The sequence below is a fragment of the Oreochromis niloticus genome, linkage group LG7, assembly GCF_001858045.2.
Source record: "Oreochromis niloticus isolate F11D_XX linkage group LG7, O_niloticus_UMD_NMBU, whole genome shotgun sequence".
NCBI lineage: Eukaryota > Metazoa > Chordata > Actinopteri > Cichliformes > Cichlidae > Oreochromis > Oreochromis niloticus.
The window spans coordinates 17,503,062-17,525,232 of NC_031972.2; the positions used below are offsets into that span (position 1 = coordinate 17,503,062).

Here is a 22,171-nt window from a genome sequence, read left to right on the forward strand (position 1 = left end):
ATCAGTGGGAAACTATAGCTTACTAATGAGAGTTTTGAGTATTTTGTACTTAATTTCAGCGCATTATTGTGCAGAAGGGCTGTTTCCAAGACCAACGTGACTGTGGTAGTCGTTATTGTTTACTCCAAGTTTGGCTCAAAGCAATACAGTTTGAGTTGGTAACATTAGTTACACAAGTTTTGTTTGTTTGTTTTTCTACACAGGGAGGGGGATACAGAAATGATTAGTGAGTAATTATTGAAGCAGAAAAAGAAACTTTGGTTTAGACTAGTGCCATACGTGCCACTGGGTTTTGGAAGTTTCACTTTTTAAATTGGTCGTTTCAGTGTAGTTACAAGAATTAAATAAGGGCTGAAAAACGATCAAAGTATTCTGAATTTTATTTTCTCATAAATAAAATTATTATTCTTTTGTAAGTAAGGACCGCGTACACTGGTGCCATGGAATGTGGGATTACATTTTATGTACAGATCTTCAGCAGTTTCTTACCTTGGATGCCTCCATGAATGGAAACTGCAAAATTTGTCATTCAGGATTTATAAATTGTGCAACTTTATCAGTTTTCTGAATTCCTGGGTTCTTGTACTTTCTCATCTGCGGCTTTATTCTCATTATCTTTGGTTGTTGGTGCTTCATTTATGAGTTGCTCCGCAACAGATTTGTCCAAATAGTTATTTACTGGAAACATGTCTAAAAATGGTTTTTGAAGGATGCTTGTTTTTCATTTTGTAAAATATGTAAAAAAAAATAATAAAATAAAATTTTGTGTTGCAGTGTACAGACATGAATAAACACTGGAAATGAAAACACGGTTGTTTACGTTTGTTTATTTAAAAAAAAAAAAAAAAGAATAATTTGGCACTTTGCTATAAAATCTGCAAAACAGCAACTGGCTATATATCGACATCATTACTGCTGCATGTGGAAAAATGCGGAAATGTTATCTCACTATATTTTAATGGTATTAGCTTATTACAACATGTTGACTGGCAGCACTGATTCCTCACAGCAAAAAGTTTCTGGGTTCAAATCCACCGGCCAGCTGAGGCCTTTCTGTGTGGAGTTTGCATGTTCTCTCTTGCCCTTTGAGAGCAGGGATAGTCTGCATTGTCTAAAAATAACAAACTATATTATTGATTTGCAAAAAATATCAGTGTTAATGCAAAAAGCTTGACGATTTATGTGTCCGATTCTCCTACAAAGTTGGGGTTGGTAAAGGCAGGCTGCAACACAAGAATGACATGAGTTTTAGCACTGACATCAATACATTTGTTTAGCCAACCATGATGGGCTAATTAAAAACTTACCACATCAGTTTTACTGTTCCTTGCTGGCCAGCTCAAGGTGCTCGGTTTATATCCACGCACACTGAAGACGTAGAACAGTAGTCCAACTATTATGGTGACGACCACAATGACTGCAACGACGACGCCGGCTATCAGCCCTACGTCTGTATGGAGACAAACCAGCTCAGGTGAGATATTAACCAGCTAGAATCACCCCAATGTCTTACTTTGCTTATACCTATGCTATTGTATTGTATTCTAACATGCTCAATAGTTGTGTCTGGATGTTAAATTGGCAACAAAGACAACATAAGGTTGAGGCAGATGGGAAATTTTAGAGGAAATAAAACTTTAGTCTAACTTTTAGTCTAAATAAAATAAGGGGATCAGTACACTTGTTAATTATTGTGGCAGGGGACATTATTAACGGTTGCCATGACCATTCATCCACAACTTAGTAACTGAAATTCACACTTAAACCTGTAAGGCTGCAACAGGTGAAAAGTTGGGGAATTTCCAAAGTAGTTGTGATTTTTGTCATCTGGGGACCACGAATGTCCCCAAAGTCTGAGAAATCCAAATGGGAGATTTTGCTCTACAAGGACTAGCTGATTTAGACCTGTTGTTGTTGTTGTTGTTGTTGGGGTTTTTTGTTTGTTTTTTATTACATGCATGGCTTAAAAATTATTTGCTGGCATGAGAACCAAGATATATTGTAAAGCAACCATATTTGTCACTTACTGTTAGCTGGAGCTTCAGTGGGATAAATTGGATTTTTGTTCTCATCTGTTTGATAAACTGAAAGACAGATTTACAAAGAGCCTGTTATTCCGCTGCTTCTCATTACCAAATTCAATAAGCGTTATTAAAGCTGCAGGAACTGCCTTACATCTGTGTTGCATTAAAATATCTAAAAAGGGAAATAGAAAAATGCTTACACTGAGGGTGGCGGCAAGCAAAACTTTTCTTCTCCAGGCAGTTGTTGTCATTCCAGCGTCCATCTTTGTACATCTCCACACAGTTCTCGGCCATGTTCCCTGGGTGAAACGCTGCATTGGGCTCATTGGGAGCCCAGTTGAGGAAGCTTACAGAGGTCTCATCGGTCCAGGCCCAGCCAACTGGAGGTTTTAAAAAAAAGTTGATGCATTTTACTGAATTAATCCCTGGTACAATAGCCTTGTGAAAGCAATGAGTCTCTCTCTTTTTCTTTCCATTTTTAAACTCACAGTTGTTATCCCTTGTAAGGCCAATCCAGAGGTTCATATTTTTGCTGTAGTTGAGGCTCTTGATGAATTCCACCTCTGCTCTGCTGTGAATGGAGACCAGCTCCATCCTGCCTGCCTGGCAGTAGTGTTCAGAGTCCGGCCAAGAGAAGCCGACCTCACCGCTGTACACATAGTAACAGTACTTGCCATAGGGTATCGCAAACTCCAGACACTTCCCATCACCAGGGGCGGGAGTGGTTGGGGGTTTCTCTGAGAGACAAGTGTTATTATTAAAGGTTATATAAATGAAAAAATATATAATTAGTCAGAAACTGACTAAAAGCAATTAAAAACAAAAAAAGAGTTTAGTTCTGATTGAGCTTGTACCTGAGGTTTTCTTGCAGATGTACGGTTTCTCTAGGTCACACTTGGTGTCGTTCCAGGTCCCGTGGAACATCCTTGAAGCATGCATACTCACACAACCCTCATCCTTAATGTTAGTGGGCTCTCCTGGTCCCCACTGAGTGAAAAAAACTGGCCAACCATCTGTCCACATGTAGGAACCATCATCCTGCATCACAAGGCAACAACATATGATTAAAGGTTTAGATTCTTATGGATCACACAGTGCCATTAGACAAGCATCAAGGAAGTGACTCCATAAGTGCAGAAAAAAAAACAAAGAAATACCAGTGAGAGAAGACACAGAAGGTTTAAATCCACAACTGATTACTCAGCTGTTGTTTTTTTTAATGGCTCTGGTAGCTTCTTTCATATTAGAGATGTCTGTCTTTGATTCCCAGTTTAATCGAAATGCATCTACTTTTTTTAAAAGTAAATCTTCCTAGTAATATTTTCTCAATACTTTTTATAAATGTAGGATCTTTACTTGCAATGAGGTATTTTCAGCTTCTATAATTAGTGGCTTTCCTGGAGTATTTTTGTTCTATTTGTAGCATATTTAATGAGAATTCTTCTGAATTCTACATGGAACAAAACTTTTCTGTTCCTCTCTAAACAGCACCTTGCGCTTCAGTCCAATCCAGGCATCAGCTTTTCCCTGCAGGACTGCTCCAGCCACAAAGGCCTGGTCGTAGCTCATGTCGATGCTGGCCAGATTGCCTCCCTCATTCTTGCAGGCTGCCTGAGCTGCATCCCAGGTCGCTGGCTTCTCCACCAGTTTGTAACAGTTCAGGTACCATGAGATGTAGCCTGATGGGCAGGGGCTCTTTGTGGGAGGAGGCGGCTGGATACTGCTTGCTAATATTTAGGGAGATTGACAAATACTTAATAAGAAGGTTTAAGCTAGCATGCATTTAAAATGTTTTCTGTAGTCTGTGAAATGCAATTGCATCTAAGCAGGAAGAATTATCTCTGGAGTGTTTACTAACATTTCGTTCTGGAGCAGACGAAGCTGTGATTCTTATCACAGTTGTCATCGTTCCATTTGCCAGTTAACAGCGGGCTATGAGTAATCGTCACACAGTTTTCCTGTTGAGCAAACCAAGAATAGTCAAGGCTAAATGTGTCCTTTCCCTGTTTATGAGCCCACAACTTTACAGTACTTTCCCATCTGCTTCACTCGATTAGTGATAATCTGAAGCAAAGTGTCCTCACCGCTCCATTCGCATTGTTGGGCTCTTTGTCATTCCAGTTGGTGTACAGAACTGGGCTGACCCCATCGCTCCAGGCGTACTGATTCTCCACCAAGAGATCTGACAGACCGATCCATGTGGGGAGCTCCAGGTCCCTCAGGTAACTAGCAACAAAGTCTGTAGGAGAGAACAGAAATGTAAAGAGTCGTCTCTGTTGGGGAAACCTCTGTTCTAACAATGTTATGTTTAATGGTTATATGCTGAGCTTACCATTCTCATACTGGTTATCAATGACTGCCAGGTCTCCACCTTGCTCTCTGCACCAACTTCGAGCATATGACCAGTTTCCTTTAATATCATTCTTCTTTCCTTTGAACATGAAGCACTTATTGTTGAAACGCAGCCAACCTACAGGGGAGGAGGAAAATCGTAATGAGTAATAAACAGAGAAAAAATACTCCAGCTGATGTGAAAGAACCTGCAGCATTAGTCAGCCTGTGTGATTTAACCTAATTTGTATTTAAACTGTGTATGTTACCTGCAGGACAGTTGCCCTCCCAGGGCTGTGTTGGTGGAGGCGGGGTGTGAATATCTCCAGGGAACTTCTTACATACATAACCTGCTGAAGCCCGACCACAGTTGGCATCGTTCCATCCACCTTAACAAGTCAGAGTATATTGCACGCATCATTATAGTTAAGTCATAAAGACACATTAGCTAAAAAAAATAGTGTATTTGATCTAAATTGTCAGTTGACAGAAGGTGCAGTACCTTGATGTCTGTTCATCTGCACGCACTGCTCCTCCCCGTTAGCATTGTTGGGCTCACCAGGAGCCCAGTGAGTGTATGTCATAGGGGAGTGGTCGACCCACCTGAGCACATAAAACAGAAATTTAAATTTCACAGTTTTACATTTAAAAGATTTTCCTTATCTTCAAATCTGTTAAAGTATGTTGAATGTTTTTAACCAGTAGTAAATTTGTGAATTTGGTCTAAATTTACTAACCAGAGCAATGATAACACTGGTCACATATATGAATACCTAACTTATCATCATCAGTGTGACAGCAACGCAAATTAGGCCAAACAAAAATAACACAGCACAGACTGAATGCAAGTTTTTCTCTTTGTAATCAGTATGGCATTGTAGATAAGTGAGATAAAGATGAGTCAACATGTTCCGGTATAAGGGCAAACCTTTCCTTCATAATTTGATTCAAACTGTGGGATCTTTGAGGTTGGGGCAGCTGTTCTCTAAATAAATCAGGCAATTCATGTGGCGTTCATCTAAGTTCATCTAAGCAATGTGCATGTTGATGAAGTTACTCCTGCCGTCCCACACTTTTAATATGTGCATCGTTCTCATTTTTTTTCTGCATACTGTGTGAGGTTGCAAATATTTATTGAAGTCAGATGAAATAATCTGACTTACAGTCAGCTGTGGGCACCTTACAGTTTTTGCATTTTTATAGTACACAAAAGGAAAAAAGGAAAAGCAAAATGTATGAAAATCAATTTGTGAATTTGTAGGGCCCCGTGAGTGCCCAGCACTGAATTAACACACAAAGATATTTTCTGTCTCTTGGCAGTTCTCATTGTGGACTGATTTTTGTGTATAAATGTGACCAAAAAACTAAAACACAGCAAACCAAAGACTGTAAAACTTTGCTATTTGTAATACAGCCCTGGCTTATGCAAATTTTGTTCTGACATTTTCTCTCCCTCAGCATGAAGTTCTGATCTGTTACATTAAATACATGAATACACATGAAATATCCCTAGAAATATTATGATCTGACATGGAAACTCTGCTGCTCAGAACAGTGAAAAAAGAAAATGACACAAAAAAGATCTGTTTAACATTTCTTTGCTTTGGTGCAATTGCTTAGAAACATACTTACACATATTGTCCATCTACTGTGCCAAACATTCTCATTCCAATCCAGGCTGCAGTAACCTTTCCTGTCCCCACCTGAAACGGCAGCAAAACTTATCACTGATTTTTCCACAGTAAATAATCTCTAATGAAGTTAAAGATTTAAAAACATACCATGCTGTTAACATATGCTTGTTCTTCTTTGTTTAGGATGGACACAAGTCTGGCTTTCTCTGCATAGCACCGTGTAAAAGCTGTGTGGAAGTCCACTATGTCGGTGTCATTGTAGTAATAGCAGATGTTTTTGTTCTTCCTCCAGCCGGGGTTCGAGCCACATTCGGGAGCTGAAGTTTAAAACGTTAGGAAAAAACAAACACTCAGACATTGTGAGGGTTTGTGAGGGTCTGAATTCATATAAAAATTTCTCTATCCTTAAGGGAAGCAAATTCATGACTTGATCCCTCTGTAGAGAAACGACAGGTGCCTTAGTTACCTGGTTCAGGAGATGGGGGCTCAGGGGGAAGGATGGGATCCTTTCCTTTAGTAATCTTGCATATCCAATCCTGATGAGCGTCACAGTTGAGATCGTTCCACAACGAGTAGGTGCCATTCGCGTTGCTTACCATCTCTACACAGTCCTCCCGACCCTCGTGATTGTTTGGCTCCCCGTCACCCCAGTTGGTGTGGGACAGAGGCGTGCCATCGCTCCAAGAATATCCTGCAATAAGGGAGGAGTTGTTCTTTAGGTTTATTCTTTATTTGGCTTCCATTTAACCAGGTCCAGTCTGCAATACATATATTTTGCTCACCTCCTTCTATTGGGTTGCTCCTGAGACCAATCCACTTGGTAGTGCCTTTGCTGTACAGGGCAAGAAACTCTTCTTCCTCCTGAGTGTGGATGCTGGCCAGATTACCACCTCTGGCGATACAGTCCTCAAGCGCTGCTTCCCAGCTCTTCTTCAAGGACCAGTCCACGTTGTGGAAGAGCTGCAGTAAATCACCCCTGGAAAATGAATCACTGACCTTCTCTTGCAGATAATCACACTTTCAGATGTTCAACTTGGTGCTGTTATTACCTTATAACAGTGCCTGAAATGGGGTTTGGCTGTCCAGCCAGCACCACAGCCCTGTGCAGGAGGAGGAGTCGGGGCCTTGGTGGGCGGGCTGATGTCAGGTCTGTATTTTTCACATACGAAGGCATATTTGTCCAAGCACTGCTTGTCATCCCAGAAACCACCAACCTGACCCGTTGTCATAGCCACACAAGTACCACCACCGTTGTCTAAAGACAGAAAGAGATTTTGGTTTCTTGTGTTTATTATTGATAATAATAACAATAACAAAAACTAAATTATACAATTCTGGAGAAATTAGGGTGGGATTGTTGTTACTGGCGGACTCATTCTGTAGTTTGCCTCTGGTGCAGCGAAAAAGTTGGGGGTAAAAGAGGTTGGCTAACAATTTTTTGGGGGGGCTTTATTCAGTAAAAGGACTAGATGTTACAATCCCTAACAATGCATTGCTTTTACTGGAGAAAATCTTGGGGGATGGCTGTTATGAGGAAAAGCAGCCCAGAAACTTTACCAGCAGCACACATCGTTGTGTGCCTCAACTTTCGTTCTTTTACCCAGGCTAATCTGCCATTTTTCCTTGGTTAGGTTTAGGGATTAGAGTTCTGATCTAAATTATTAAAATTTGGGACACATCGTCAGTAGTGGACCTTGGATTCATCGGGTGTTTTGGCCATTTTCACTAGACACCCTCATCCAAGGAGGCCCTGCCAGGGTTGATCAGGCCCCGGAGTGTGTCACTGGTTTATGTTAAAATTGTTATTTCTCTTCTTCTTTCTCCTGTTTAGTTTTCTACAGTTTATTCTGTCTATTCACTGCAACTGAGAAATACTTACGTCTTTAACATTTATGGAGCCTCATTTCTTCAAAGGGACAGAAAAGGTGATAGAGAGGAGTAAGACCAGTAAGATAAGATGGGAGAGAGCAGAGAGGAGATCCGGAAGGGGGGCGCCCGATCTGGCTTCCCACACCTCCCCACCGGATTGGGCTATACGCTCTACCTCCCCACTGCCTCCCAGAAAAGGGAAGAAGAGCGGAACATTTTTCAGACATTATATTTTTTTAATATATATTTTTTGGCTTTATTAGATAGATGCAGTGAAGACCGACAGGAAAGTGGTGGGAAAGAGAGAGGGGGAGACATGCGGCAAAGGGCTGCAGGTCGGACTCAAACCCAGGCCGGCCACTATCAGCCATGCGGCATATGGTCGCCTGCTCATCCAACTGAGCCAAACCAGCCCACCTCAGGGACATTTACCTTGTTGTAGTAAAGTTGTCCCTCTGAAATAATTTTGCACAGAGGAAAATGTTTACAGTTTTCTGTCTAAGATGAGGAGAAAAAAATCTGAAATATGTGTTGATGTGTATTACACAATATATACCAAAAAAAACCATTGTGAAAAATGTCCCATGCTGTACTTGAAGCCACAACCTTCAACATACAAAGCAGAGGTGAGAGAAAGCTGGTTCTCCATTTAAGGTCAATGGGACTTTAGCACCAGAAAAAGTGAAATATTTCAGAAATGCAGAGTGAGACAAGCTAGCCAGCTTTATCTAGGTCAGTGTTAGGTCAGTACCTGGCTGGTCTCTGTCCCAGTGAGTAAAGCTGAGAGATGAACCATCATCCCAAATGTAGTCCACCCCTCCACCTGCCCCCCCATGAGCACGCAGGCCAATCCACCAAAAACCAGTCTTTCCTGACAGCGCCGCTGTAAAATGTGACTGCTCATAGCTGCAGGAAAACGGAACAAAGAGATGATAATGACAAAAAGACAATGACGTACAAAAAAGACTATTGGGGTGCACTACCTCAGCTGGAAAAATTTGCCCCTATACAATTTTGAAATTATTTGAATTCCAGAGGAAAAAAACAAGTATGAAATATTCTGTGAATCACAGGGGAGGAAAATTCTTCTTCGTGAGTTTTTCAGAGATAAGAGTGTTGTTGAGTAACACTGGATTATAGCACCATAAGTATAGGTTAAGATTGTATGCATCATGATCCAGAATCTGTAGTTTGGAAATAATAAGCAACCTTATATCACCCTCAGACAGACATGTGACTCACATGTCTTCAATATGCAGCAAGACGGCATCCTGCTCCTCACAGAAGGCTTTAGCATCAGACCAGCTCCTAGTCGTCTCCTCCATCCAGTAGCAGGAGTAGCGATATGCTTCCCAGCCCTGACACACACATTAAACACCTTATTACACATCTGGCATTGTCACTTCTGCAGTGCGAGGTTAAACTTGAAAAGGCAGAGAAATGTGACATTAAGTCGACGTTTGTCGCACCTGAGGACATCCGTACACAGTGGGCTGTACAGAAGGCGGTGGGTAATGTGCTTTGGGCATTTTGCAGACGTATGTATTGAGTTCTGTGCAGGTCACGTCGTTCCATCGGCCAGACTGAAAGAAAATTATGAATAATGTCAAAAAGATCACAACTGACTACAAAGATCACTTTGCTTTCACCAGTGAGGCTTTCACCAGGTTTCTCACCTGGTGCAACATCTCGACACAGTCCTCACTGAACCCATCATGGTTGTTGGGTTCCCCTGGAGCCCAGTAGGTGAATGTTGCTATGTGTTGATCAGACCATGAGAACAAGCCAGCATAAAACAGGTCATTTAGACCAATCCAGACGTCACTGGTGGCTGTGAAGGACAAAAAATATCAAGTTTAAATCAAGTGTGACATAAGAATGTAAAAGGCTTTTCTAAACCTTTAACATCTACTTTAGTTTAAACACAGAAAATAAGTGTAAATCCATACCCATGTACAGGTAGCCTTCCAGCCAGCTCTGCTCTGTCATGGAGAGGATGGAGACAAGTTCAGCACCCAGAGCCCTGCAGCTGCTCTGAGCATCATGCCACGTCTTTTTGTCTCCAAAAGGTTTGTAGCAGAAGTCCCCAAACTCAAACCAGTCAGGTCCTGAGCATCTTAGCTCTGTGGGAGAGAGTGGAAAAAGAAACGGCAGAATAACAACACAGAACAGATTAACTCACAAAATCATCATTATTTCTTCAAAAAGTGGAAGCTGAAAGAAATTAAGAGGTTCAAACTGCATGTCAACTTACCTCCATCTGCAAAAAAGTAAGACACTGCATAGTTTCCATCATATCTGTTGAAAGTAAAGGGATTGAATCAGCCTCTCGGGACTACCCCGCTACTAAAAAAACAAAACAAGAACTAGGAACCTCATCTACTCACTGCCGTGAGGTGATGCCATTCCTCGTGGATCCAGGGTAGAAGTTCTGTCCGTCAGCTTTTAGCAAAGTGCAGTCTCCTCCAATCTCATTCAGCACCACTCCGGCATGGATAGCTGCTGCACAGATGTTTGAGTCCTGTTTAAGAAAGAAGAGAGAGGTAATGCATTGCACTGCCAGAACAACATTAAGAAAATCTTTGAAAAGACATCAGATTTCAAAAGGGGAAAAACATGCTGGTTATCTTTCTGGGAGACACAAACATTCTGGCAATAGTACGTACTGATGTGCCAACCTGGAGGAGTCGGACTAGCTGTGCATCAGTGGTGATACCGACACTAATTAGCAACCTCTGCTACTTAACTGACCATATCAACATCCCAGAAGTTTAAGTGATGTGATGCTTTACTCTAATTAAAAAGTGTTCCTTTATTTATTTATTTTTGACATACCCCTCGATACAATGTAGTGCCGTACACTGTGTAATCAGCTTTGGCACAGTCTGCTGGACAGTGGACACTGAAAGACATATGAAAATTAGTTTAGAAATGTGTGACTAATAATCCAAAGAACAATGACACAAAGAGCTACAAATTCAACTTTATTACAATATATTTGTTTTTAAAAAAAGAGGAAAAATATATTTTTACTTACGTCATTTTATCATTGGCAAAGTTGAAGTTGGGCTTGCTGGCACATGTAACTGCATCTGTTGAACAACCGATATTTTATAATGACAAACCGTATAAATTTAGATTTGTATTTGAAAAAAGGTTTAATCTGGAGTTAAGTCAGTTTCCTTACAGTCTGGCGTGCATCCTAACACTTCAAACCGAAGGCCTGCCTGACTGCTGAACTCCACTGGAAGGATGCGGATAAACTGAGCTGACACAGGAGTCCCCAGCAGCTGAGTCTCAGGAGTGTTTCTGTCTGTTGCTCCTGGTAAAAACTGGAAATGAATGAGAGAGACAGAAAATTGTTATCATGGATATTTAAACAGATAAACCTGTCCAAGAGCTCCCAAGTGTGGCTTTGAACAGTCTTGATCTGGCAGGTGGGAGACCACAGAAAGTCGCTATGTAGTTTCGTGTACTTCTTACTCACATTCCCATCAGCTGTGTAGTCAGTCCAGGTCAATCCATTCATACTGTGCTGAATCTTAAATTTGGTGACCCAGTGGTCATTCTGTGGGCAACCCTGAATTACAATCCCCGTCACTTTTCTAGTCTCACCAAGGTTTACCTGAATCCAGCTTGAAGCAGCTGTAAGAGGACAGAGACAGGGTACAAGATAAGACCTTTGTTGTGCCAAAACCAGAACCCTAACCTCAAGTTTTAACTAACAATTCAAAAATTATTACACATGTGTGATCCCTGGGTTGGTGCATACCATTTCCTGATGGCATCCAGCAAGAATTTCCATTCAGACGAGCTTTGTTAGGAGTGAAGGAGCCAATGGAGGAGGAAGCAGAGAGCATGGCATCTGAGATGTTGCCATGTTCAAGACCCAAGCCATGCAGGCACACTGAGCATTCAAAGCACAAAAGCATGAAGCCGGAATTGCACTAACTCAAGATAAATATGTAATACTACATGAAAATGTTTAGAGAAACCGATGGAGAAGTTACCTTTTTGTTCACAGCTGTAGATGAGCTCAAGATATTTGGAAACAGTGGGGCAGGGGTCTGGGTCCACATTGGCATACGCAAAGCAGAACGGATGGTTGTCACACATTTTTCTGTACCGAGGAAGGATGTCGTCTACTGTGCAGCTGCCTAGAATATAGTAATATCAATATTTACTTAATTAGTTAATTTGATTTACATTGATGCATACCTGCAGATAAAGTTTTCAAAAAATCACTGAATCAAATACAAATCATCAATATATGTTGTAACAAATGTGCAGCACCACTTCCTGAGCCATCGAAGTGTGGACAGATGTCGGCATTCTTTCGTCCGTAGAAAGCAGACTGGATGTTAATCACACTTTCCTGTGGACAGTGAAGGACAGCAGCGGAGCCCTGGCATACCAGTGCAGTCAAAAAGCCTACAATAAAAAGTTGATGCGTTATTCCAGTGCAAAAGTAATATATATTATAGATGAGGGTAGAATAATTAGCCTAAATATGAAAATTTCCCAAGTACCTTTAAACAGAGCAAGGAATTTTTAACACAGCTTTTCCAAATATTCTAGTATTAATTTGGAGGCTTACAATGTTTTACTTTGCACATAGGAAAAAAAATATTTCAAAATATTTCACCAAAACCAAAAAATTATTAGCCTCCCTTATACCAATAGTCAGTTTTGCATTTTTTTTATTTTTTTTTGCTGGATAGCAGCCTGCAGGCGTTTGTTGTAGTTTTCAGCAGGACTCACACGTCTCCTGAACGATCCCAGTCCATTCTCTCAACCTCCTGCAGATTTGATGGTCTTCTTTCATGGCTCTTCAGTTCACCCCACAAATTTTCAAGATGTTCCAAGTCAGGACTTTGTGAAGGGCAGTCAGTAACGTCCACTTTGGTCTTCTGCTTGTTGCTCTTTACCAGGAGTGATGTACGTTTTGAGTCATTGTCAGTGTTCTTCGGGTTGTAAACCTCTCCCTTCTTTCTCTAAATACAAGCAGTGTCTCTGTGGGCAAAGAGCTCTAGTTTCATGTCATCTGACCAAAGGATATGCGTCCAGTGTGCCTACAGTATACTATAGTATAGTGTCTATAGTATACTTCAGTACGGCTTAAACTCATCTTTTCTGCAGAAGAGGAGTTTTTCTTGGTCTGTAACCTCACAGTCCGTTCCTGTGTAGAGTTCTAGTGATTGTCCTTTTCAAGATTATAATTCCTGACTTGGCTGAGTTATTCATTAGTGTCTTTGCAGTTATTCTGGGGTATACATATTTCTCATTCTTTGAAATCTTTCACTTTCTACATCTGCCAGGTTTGATTTTCTTTATAATAGTTCTCACTCCAGTTCTTGAAACATCTCCTGCTTTGTGGGCAGCGACAGTTCTTTTTCTCAAGTCTAAACTGATTTCTTTTGTTTTTCAGGTGATAAACTGAGACAGCAGTTTTTTATATTGTGTGTAAATTGGAAGATAAACCTCAGTTTTAACTTGATTTTACAAACTTTAAGCATTAAAAATTTACAGCACATCATTCCACGGCAGTGGATTGTGCTATTAGTCAGTAAAAGGCTTAGTTTTTCACAAGGCCATTTTTGGTTTTTCTGTAATAATTCTGTTATTATGTGCAAACTGAATGCTTTTTAAAGAAAACTAGTATGTTTAGAAAAGCTATGTTGACAATCTCTTGCTCTGTTACTCAACTGTGTCTTTTTATTGTTTCAAATTAACACTGAGGTTGCTGTTACCATCATGAGGTGGAGGCGGCTCAGGTGTTCTTCCTGGAATAAGTAAACATCTATCAGCAATCTGAAAATTGTCAAATTCTTAATTTCCAAGCATCATCTGGAGCATCATTTCTCACCTCTCCGCTTGCAGACATATCCTCTCTTGTACCCACAGTTGTCATCATTCCAGTAGCCATTGTTTATGAGCATACTCAGACAGTCTTCGCCATAATAGTCATCTGGGTTCCCTGTGAGAAAGGACAAGCATATTTTTCACTTTAGTTTTTGTTTTTAGTCTTTAGTTTTAAGTCTGTAAGTATTTATAAAGCATCAGATTTGGCCTTTAACCTGCATTCCAGTGGATGAATCTGAACGGAGAGCCATCTGTCCACTCCCAGCCACCTTCAGTGATGGAGTCATGACCCCCCATCCACATAGAGATCCCAGTGGGACTCTGCTGGATTAAAGCTGAGAGAACATTTAAAAAAGCAACAAATTATAGCAAGTTGAGATTAGTAATAGATCTAAAGAAAAAAAAAACAGTAAAATGTGAAGATAAAGATAAAACACCAGACTAATGAGCAAAGTTCTATGCCCTTTTCACTCCTTGGTTGCAGTTATGTGTGCTTTGTTGCACCAGCCACACCCAAAAGTGGGAGTGTACCTGTACACCCAGTCAGTCTTTGAACATGATTTACAGTATTTAGGGGAGGAAAAGTCTCCAGTGCCCACTAGTGGTAGCATTGAAAAAGACATCACTAGTGACACCGCTCCAAAATTCTATAATACATGAAAGCTACACAATATCCAAACTGCAAAATTTTTCAAGCATAAATTTCAAGCAAAGATCTGCACATATTAGCTCTGAAACACCTACAAACTGAAAAGTGATAAGTTGACTGAGAAATTGAGAAAAGCAGTTAAAATATGTCGTCTAAAATAAAAAAAAATCACATTTAGCATATTATTACACTGAAATACGATTTAAAATGTCATAATTTCATATTTAGGAGCAACAGCACGATTCAATAGAATCCTTTAGCCCTCAAGTTATCAACCTATTTTAGCAACTCATATGAAAGAATAGGATCATTCATAGCCCCTTTTTATTTCATACAGTTACAGTTCATTCAGTTTTTTTATCTGTAACATGCATTCTGTAATCTTCCTATGTAATGTATTATGTTTTTTAATCGTTTTGTATTTTGATGTTGATGTATTATAGTATGATATGATTCTAATACCCAAATATTAATGAAGCAGTGCCTCTGTAACACTGTTTAACAACAAATGACCATCTTTTTCATCTGAACAGTGAAATAAAGATGTAAGGATCATACCCTGTATGAAGGTCTGTTCAAAGGGCTCAGTGATACTGAGTAGATCTCCTCCCTGATTGACGCAGTCAGCTCGAGCCTCTGCCCACGTCCTCATCGACAGGTAGTTAAACAGGTAGCAGTAGTCATTAAAAGGATCAGCGGTCCAAGAACCGCATTTATCGTTCCAGCCTGTAACAAACACAACTGCTCACACATTTGCATATTGAGATAAATGTATTTAATCATCATTTGTCAGTGTAGCTTAAAGCCTGACCTGGTCCAGATGTTGGAGGCTGAGGAGGAGGTCCTTGTCCCTTGGCTACAGAAATACAAAACAAGGATTAACTCTAAATATAAACTCAATATATAAAATTAATTCAGGAAGAGGCAAAAATGCATTTATAACACCTTTTTTGCAGATATAATCCCTTGTGGCTGTGCAGTAGTCATCATTGAGTTTTCCTGGATCATTGTGAGTGGTTCCTGTGATGTGCATACAGTCCTCATTATTCTGCCAGTTGTCAGGCTGGTTTTCCGCCCATGGGAGAAAATCCTGAGATCAAGAGAAACGTGAGTATTTTCATGTGTAAAATTTTGATGCTGTAAAATATTATGAAGGATAGAGGATAATCTCAAGAAAAAGTTTTTTAGGTATGTGATGAATGTTTTCACACTTTTACACAGTATAACAAAATAGGTTAGAAATACATTTTTTGGTGCCAAACAGGTTGCTCTGGCTTTAGCACTTACTGCAGGGGTTCCATCGGTGTATACGAACTGGTTTTCAACATTGATGTCATTCAAACCCACCCAGGCTGCCCCTGGCATGTGAGCTATCAAAATGTCAAGACAAAAACACATCAGCATTGATAGAGTGTGTTAATGAAATACTTCACTTTCGTCATAGTTTGATGTGTTCTTTTAGTAACTCACCAATCAGGAAACTCAGCTCTTCCTCTGTGTGGAAGCTGGCCAAGTGACCCTGCTCTCTGGTACAGTGCGCTTCAGCATCTTGCCAGTTTTTCACCATCTTGGTCTCAAAATAATAGCAGAAGTCCCCATACAACAAATATCCAGTGTCACAGTGGGACTCTAAAGCAAATCAACAGTCATCAGTAAACGTGTGGTCTGTCCGCAAGGAAAGAGAGAGTGTGAAGTTTGACTCACCAGGAGCTGAAGTTGGTTTCGGGTTCTGTCCCCCAGTCATCTCACAGATGTATCCCAGGCTCTTAAAGCAGTTGGTTGTTTCCCATTTGCCGTCATAATTTCCTGGATGGGAATGTTTAGGAACGTTAATCGGTCTTGTAATAGCAGCTTCATTCTAATGACACACGTAACGATTAGCTTAGGAACAGAGCAACAGAGCACCGATCCTTACCCGTAAAAATCTGTCCACAGTCCCAGAAGTTCTCAGTGTTTCTGGGCCAACCGGCACCATAGTTTGAAAAGGTTATTTCGGTTTTATCCACCCATTTGAAAGTGCCATCCTGGTCCTTATCTGGTGATGTTACATATATAAATAACTTTAGATTTTAGACAGCTTTCTCATTAATCATGTATAAAATGGCAATGTCTTTTTTCACATTTTCATGAGCACCAAATCATAGAGGACCTGATAAACCAATCCAGATGTCAGGTATGTCCACTTGATGAAAGTCTGGGAGCTTCCCATTCATGAAATATTGTTCCTCTTGACTACACATGAAGAACAGAACAAACATGGCAGATGAGAATCACCGTGTGTGATCAAATGCCTGAACTCACGAAGGCTAAATTCTTAAGACCAGACTATGCACCTTATTATTATTTAGGAAGTTGGTAACACTATCACTGGCCAGAATAGTCTCACTTTGATTGGGAACTTGCAATTTTCTTTTTCTTTACCTGTTTATAATCAGGAGGTGAGCCCCTATATCAGAACACTTGGTAAAAGCCTCGTGCCAGGTGGTCAAGAGATTGATATTACTGACCATCCAGTAACAACTGCCACCAAAGCTCTGCCAGCCAGCAGGGCAGATGGCTGCAGGTGAGAAGGGAAAACAAAAGTCGGAAATAGTGAGAGATAAAAACAGAAACCAAATAAAATGCTTTCACAATGGTAAAACTTGTGTTTCCAAAACAATCAGTCTTACTATTCAGTGGACGTTTGCACATGTAAGGACGCTCGTATCTGCAGACATGGGACCTCCAGTCTCCAAATGAACTGGTTTCATCCTTGATCATTGCAATACAGCTGCCAACCTGAGTGTCACTGTTGGAAAATGCAAGTTTGAAGCAAGATTTAGTCAATTAATATTGACTTTGAGAGTCTCTTTCAACAGTATGAAACCTTACATTGTGGGTTGACCTTCAGCCCAGTTTGTGTAGCCCACTTGTGTAGCATCAGACCAGGCAAGCTGACTGTTCCCCACTTCCACTTGACATGAAATCTTGTTGCATTTCTGGAGAAACAAAGGTAAAATTATCCATTTAGAAAGAAGTAAGTCGGTTTCCTAATCCCACACTATGCCTCTCTTACCAGTGTAGAAAGTCCAATCCAGAGGTCAAGATGTGTTTCACCCATGTTTGCCGTGACAAACTGGTTTTCTTCTGCTGAAGTAATGGACACCAGGTCTGCTCCATCCGCCACGCAGTCATGCCTAGCTGATGTCCAGCTCTTTCTTGTGTCTGATTTAAACTTGTAGCAGTTGGAGCCATACGTCATCCACCCGTTAGCTAAGTCACACTGTGGGCTAGGATTTGCTGAGGAGGAAGGAAGAAATTATGTTAAAGCTGCTATAGCGAAGAATGATTTACGACGTGTCCTTAGGCACAGACTAAGCTCTGGCCACATCACACAGCCAGTGGTATGACATGTTTGGGGTGTTACGCTCATACTCATAGAATCAGGGTTACATTTAGTAACTACTGTTTTTTCAAGCCAAACTTCTTAGGCTCACTACTATTTCTCTGGTTGTTATTCCCAAATAGACATCACAAACTTTGCACTTGATTTCTGGGTATTATAAATAATTAAAGTTTAAGTTGAGAAACTTCCAGATTTGTTTAAACAGCTGACATTTTAAAAAAAAAAGCTGTTTCCAGCTTATAATGGCATGGTGTACTTATGCATACTAATTTTGCATGCACATGGTAAAAGTACCCAGAGATTTTGAGTATTTGGCCCCAATCCCACCACACAGAGTGCTCTCAGGTGACATGAATGTTCAACACGCAGATTTTATTATGGTTACAACATACATGGTAACTAGGGAAATGTCAAGCAATTTTTTTATCTTGTATTGTTGGCGTGGTGTATAAACAACAATGTTAATACATCACGTAAGTTTTACACCACAATCCATTATATCAAATGATCACTGCATGCGATGTGTGCAAAACTTGTATAAATAAAACTGGATTGAACTGCATGGCTAAAGAGGTGATCAAACCAATTTCCCTCACTGTACTCTTTTCACTTACAGTTGATGTGTTTGCAGATGTATTTCCTCTTGGTATCGCAGTTATCATCATTCCACTCTCCAAAGTTATAGCCTACCAACTGACCACAATCCTCATTATCATTCCAGTTATCAGGCTGGCCTGACATCCAGAATCTGAAATAGGAGCATAATGGTTAATTATTATGGATAAAATTAAGAAAGATACCTTACATATCTTTCATTTATTTCTTAGTCTTCCCTTTCAATGATCAGGTATTATGTTAATTACTTTCACGCCTTTCTGATATGCCCAACCATGGCTTTGACCCTCAAGTCAGATAAGGAAAAGCTCACCCACAAAAATGAGTACACGTGCAATGGAAGTAGGAGTAGTAAACGCATTACATACGACAGATATTGTATAAAAGGACTCCCATCACTCCACTCCCAGACACCTTCCACGGTGTGGTCATTCAGGCCGATCCAGTAGATCTCTGAGCTGATTTGTGTCCTCACCCATAACTAGAAACAGGACATGAAAATATAAAACCAGAGAGTGAGAAATGATACAACATTATTTATGTAATCTCTGTAATGTCTCCCATTTTTTGTTTCTCACCCGCTCATGAATGTCCTGAATGCTCATCAGGTTGCTGTTATGCTCCAGACAAAATTCATTTGCCTCGAACCACGACTTTGTATCAGTTGAAAAGAAGTAACATTTGTTCTCATACTCCCTCCAGCCTGACTGGCACTGGCTATGAGCTGAAAATATTGAAAGAACACAGCATAGCAGGAAAGTTAGCATGTGAGGCAGCACATTTCCAGCCATAGAAACATAGATATAATATGCCCCTTTTCGGTTATGATGTAATACTACTTATGGGAGAAAATGATCTCTTCACTATGATCTGTCTCTTTTTAAAAAAAAGACATACAGAAAAGAGAAGTTTTGGTGGATGACTGCACTGATTGAGAGACTTCACACGTCACTGCCAGCTCAGCTCCACACAGCATGGTCTGATGTTTAGATATTTACATTACTTCTCCGCTTCAGGTGAATTTCTGTAATGGCTTTTATTATAGAGACTGTGACTACTTTGCTGGGTTGATAAGTACACAACTCCCCTAGTTGATGAGCTGAACGCTGAATGCTCATCAATCATAAAAGTCGCATGACAGAGCTACAGTCTAGCCATGTCAGTCAGTTTGCACAAATCTTTGGGTAAATGTTTCACTTTAACAGCTTTGCGCATGATTTCCACGAATCCTTAATTAGTCAAGCAATCATAAAAAAGCACTGAATTCTAACCTAAATCTAACCATCAATTAATAAAGAATAAAAATTAAAAAATAAATCAAGCTTTTCCTGTGACATCTGCAGTTAAATATACTGCGCTAATGGAAGTAATTATTACATTTAGATTCGTAAGTCTGTTCCTGAGACTTTGGGTCACATGATCTTCTGTGCATCATGTTCTTCAAAATGCTTTTTTTAAACCAATAATTGCAAAACGTAATTATTATTCCCGCAGCTAGGTTACATCAGAAAACTTAGGATTGTAAAATGTGCAGTCCATATTTCTGATGTTTTGCTTTTTAAGATGATTAAAAAAAATCTCTGTTTTTCAAAATAAAAAACTAAATCATTACTTTCTGTGATTGGCACATTTTTGGGGGGAAAAAAGAGGAAAAATAAGATTGTCAAACATACAATTTAAAAATGTAATTATAAGAGCCGGACTTACCTCCAGTAAGAACAGCAGCAAAGCTCAACAGCTTCAGAAGCATTCTTTGTCTGTTTGCTTTTTTAATTAATATTTTTGGTGTCTTAAGGAGTGCTTATGCACATCCTACTATTGCAAAGTCGTTTCTCTAACGTCCCCTGAGCCTGGCAGTGTATGTGTGAGCGAGTGATGTGCTCTAGCTCCAAGTGATGCCACCTCTGAGAAGCTTTTCTTTGGTTTTCCTCTTTTCAGCAGTCTTCCAGGGTCCAAAGACTGAAAGTAGTAAAACAGATGTGACGGTCATTTAAAAACTGCAGCAGTCTGCTACTGTGAGTCAATAAAACCCAAGCCAATAAAAATGAATGAAAAATAAAGATGGGTGTTTTGATTTCACCATGTGGTATTAACCCTAACAACAATTATCAGTAATAAACAATGTTTTTCAATTGAAAACAGAGATTTTTTTCTAAACCTATTTTTACATTATTTCATTTCAGACTGTTGTTAACTAAAACTTTTTTCCTCGAATATTTTTAAAACACAAAACCCTGATTGTTCTTGTACGAGTAAAATGTCATTGCTACTCAAATATCAAAAATTTATCAGCAATTAATTTGATGTAACTGATTTGTTACATTGTCACAAAATAATTGGTCCAAATAGCATGTGAGGTAGGTTTCTCATAGTATATAAAAATGCAAACACACCAGTTTTGAGGTGTTTTTGTTTTTGTTTTGTTTTTTTACACAAAAAAATCCAAAGATTAGTGTGTAACTAGTGCAACTATTTGGAGAAAGAGCGCACTACTCACATTCCACTGCAGAATACACAGGTTATAAACAACCACGTGTCGACTGTCAATAAACATATATGTACAGCCAAACCTCTGCCTTGAACTGTTACTTTTTAACATGGTTTATAAGGATGTTACAAAACAATACACTCAAATTTGCAGTTAAATTCTCATTTATTCTTTTATTGCTGCAATTATGTATCATATTTAAAAAAGTGGTATGAAATGCTAAAAAATAAAAAAGCTGTAACAAAATTTTCTAAGAAGCTGAACTTCTACTGTAAACACAATAAATAGAAATGCAATCAGGAATAAAATGGAAACAACATTTGATATTTATTAAAAAAGGACACGTATATTTAAAACAAATTCCACAATTATGAAAAAAATTATGTCACGCAAAAGTGGGTGAAAATGTCAGGCCACTAAATTAAGAATATTCATTAGTGATCTGCTAGAGAATCTCAAGCAGTGGTGGAGTTCACATAAAGTTAGGGGACTGCAGATACTAGAACTAGACCTTTTATTTAATGAAAAAAAGGAGTAAGTCTTAAAATCAGTTTAGCACAATTTAACAGGTAGCCAGTGAATCTGAAAAATTCTGTTGTCCTTAGCCTGCAGCAGCATTACTAATCATCTGCACTCTCTAGATATTTCACGTGCTAGAAACTAGAGGGGACATAGATCATAGAAAACAGATTTAATTTTACATTTTAAATTTTAAATTACCTTTTAAGGAAAAATATGGGGTCATTTTGAGTCTGTAAATATCTGGCAAGTGAGGACACCAGTTGATGGACTTTTGGGAAAGGAATGTTCTCCCATTTTACTCTGACAGGATTATACATAGTAATTAAAAGGGGACCCAAGATAGATCCTTGGGGAATACCACAGATTAAAGAGAGGACACAACAGGTATCAGGCTATATAGCATCACTTCCTCATGCTACTTGCTTGCTGCTAAATATCAACAAGCAAGACCCATAAACAGCTTCTGCATTCTACCAAAGTCACTGTGTCAGGACTCCTGATAGAGGTGCTCATAAAATGAATGAGTAAAGAGAACAGAACAACCTCATAGGAGGATAGTGGCTGACAGTGAGGGTAAAACAGACAGCTGGTTAACTCAAGTAACATATAATTAAAATGAATAATAATGATGAACAGACTAACAGCACAACACAGTGAATAAATTCCTTTTTCTTTTTTTTTTTTTTAATTTTTGCTTCTTCAGAAAACCAGATATTGCATCTATTAGAGAGTATCTTGCAGAAGTCTTGTACTGTCTATGAGGTAAATGTACTAACTTTGTAATATCCACTG

At 39.5% G+C, this 22,171-nt stretch overlaps 1 protein-coding gene across 1 annotated transcript; it reads right to left on the minus strand.

The window, feature by feature from the left end:
* Positions 1-320: 320 nt before the first annotated feature.
* LOC100699850 (macrophage mannose receptor 1) lies at positions 321-20,312 on the minus strand. Its single transcript, XM_003451532.5, has 50 exons — positions 20,077-20,312; positions 18,948-19,093; positions 18,738-18,850; positions 18,369-18,502; positions 17,425-17,648; positions 17,241-17,347; positions 17,039-17,157; positions 16,791-16,926; positions 16,519-16,601; positions 16,285-16,404; positions 16,074-16,175; positions 15,840-15,998; positions 15,657-15,739; positions 15,315-15,459; positions 15,181-15,225; positions 14,928-15,095; positions 13,936-14,055; positions 13,725-13,835; positions 13,609-13,641; positions 12,152-12,289; positions 11,869-12,015; positions 11,631-11,765; positions 11,346-11,503; positions 11,046-11,190; positions 10,896-10,950; positions 10,694-10,760; positions 10,246-10,379; positions 10,113-10,156; positions 9,808-9,981; positions 9,535-9,689; positions 9,328-9,441; positions 9,101-9,216; positions 8,610-8,764; positions 7,039-7,244; positions 6,772-6,949; positions 6,456-6,680; positions 6,137-6,306; positions 5,988-6,058; positions 4,858-4,958; positions 4,625-4,744; positions 4,357-4,494; positions 4,109-4,263; positions 3,883-3,982; positions 3,516-3,751; positions 2,879-3,062; positions 2,513-2,761; positions 2,225-2,404; positions 2,028-2,084; positions 1,308-1,450; positions 321-1,223 (listed from the first exon to the last, which is right to left on the minus strand). The coding sequence occupies exons 1-50, from the start codon at positions 20,117-20,119 to the stop codon at positions 1,179-1,181; spliced, it is 6,486 nt and encodes a 2,161-aa protein (XP_003451580.2). The 5' UTR covers positions 20,120-20,312; the 3' UTR covers positions 321-1,178.
* Between the last annotated feature and the right edge of the window lie 1,859 nt (positions 20,313-22,171).

Bases quoted from the DNA above. Each gene is read 5' to 3' on its own strand.
- LOC100699850 (XM_003451532.5), bottom strand. From the start codon at position 20,119: ATGCTTCTGAAGCTGTTGAGCTTTGCTGCTGTTCTTACTGGAG. The intron at 13,642-13,724 runs GTGAGAAATGAT...TACTTATTCCAG, and splicing joins ATATGTCTGCAAGCGGAGAG to GAAGAACACCTGAGCCGCCT. The intron at 11,504-11,630 runs GTATGCACCAAC...GTCCTCTTACAG, and splicing joins CTGGATGCCATCAGGAAATG to CTGCTTCAAGCTGGATTCAG.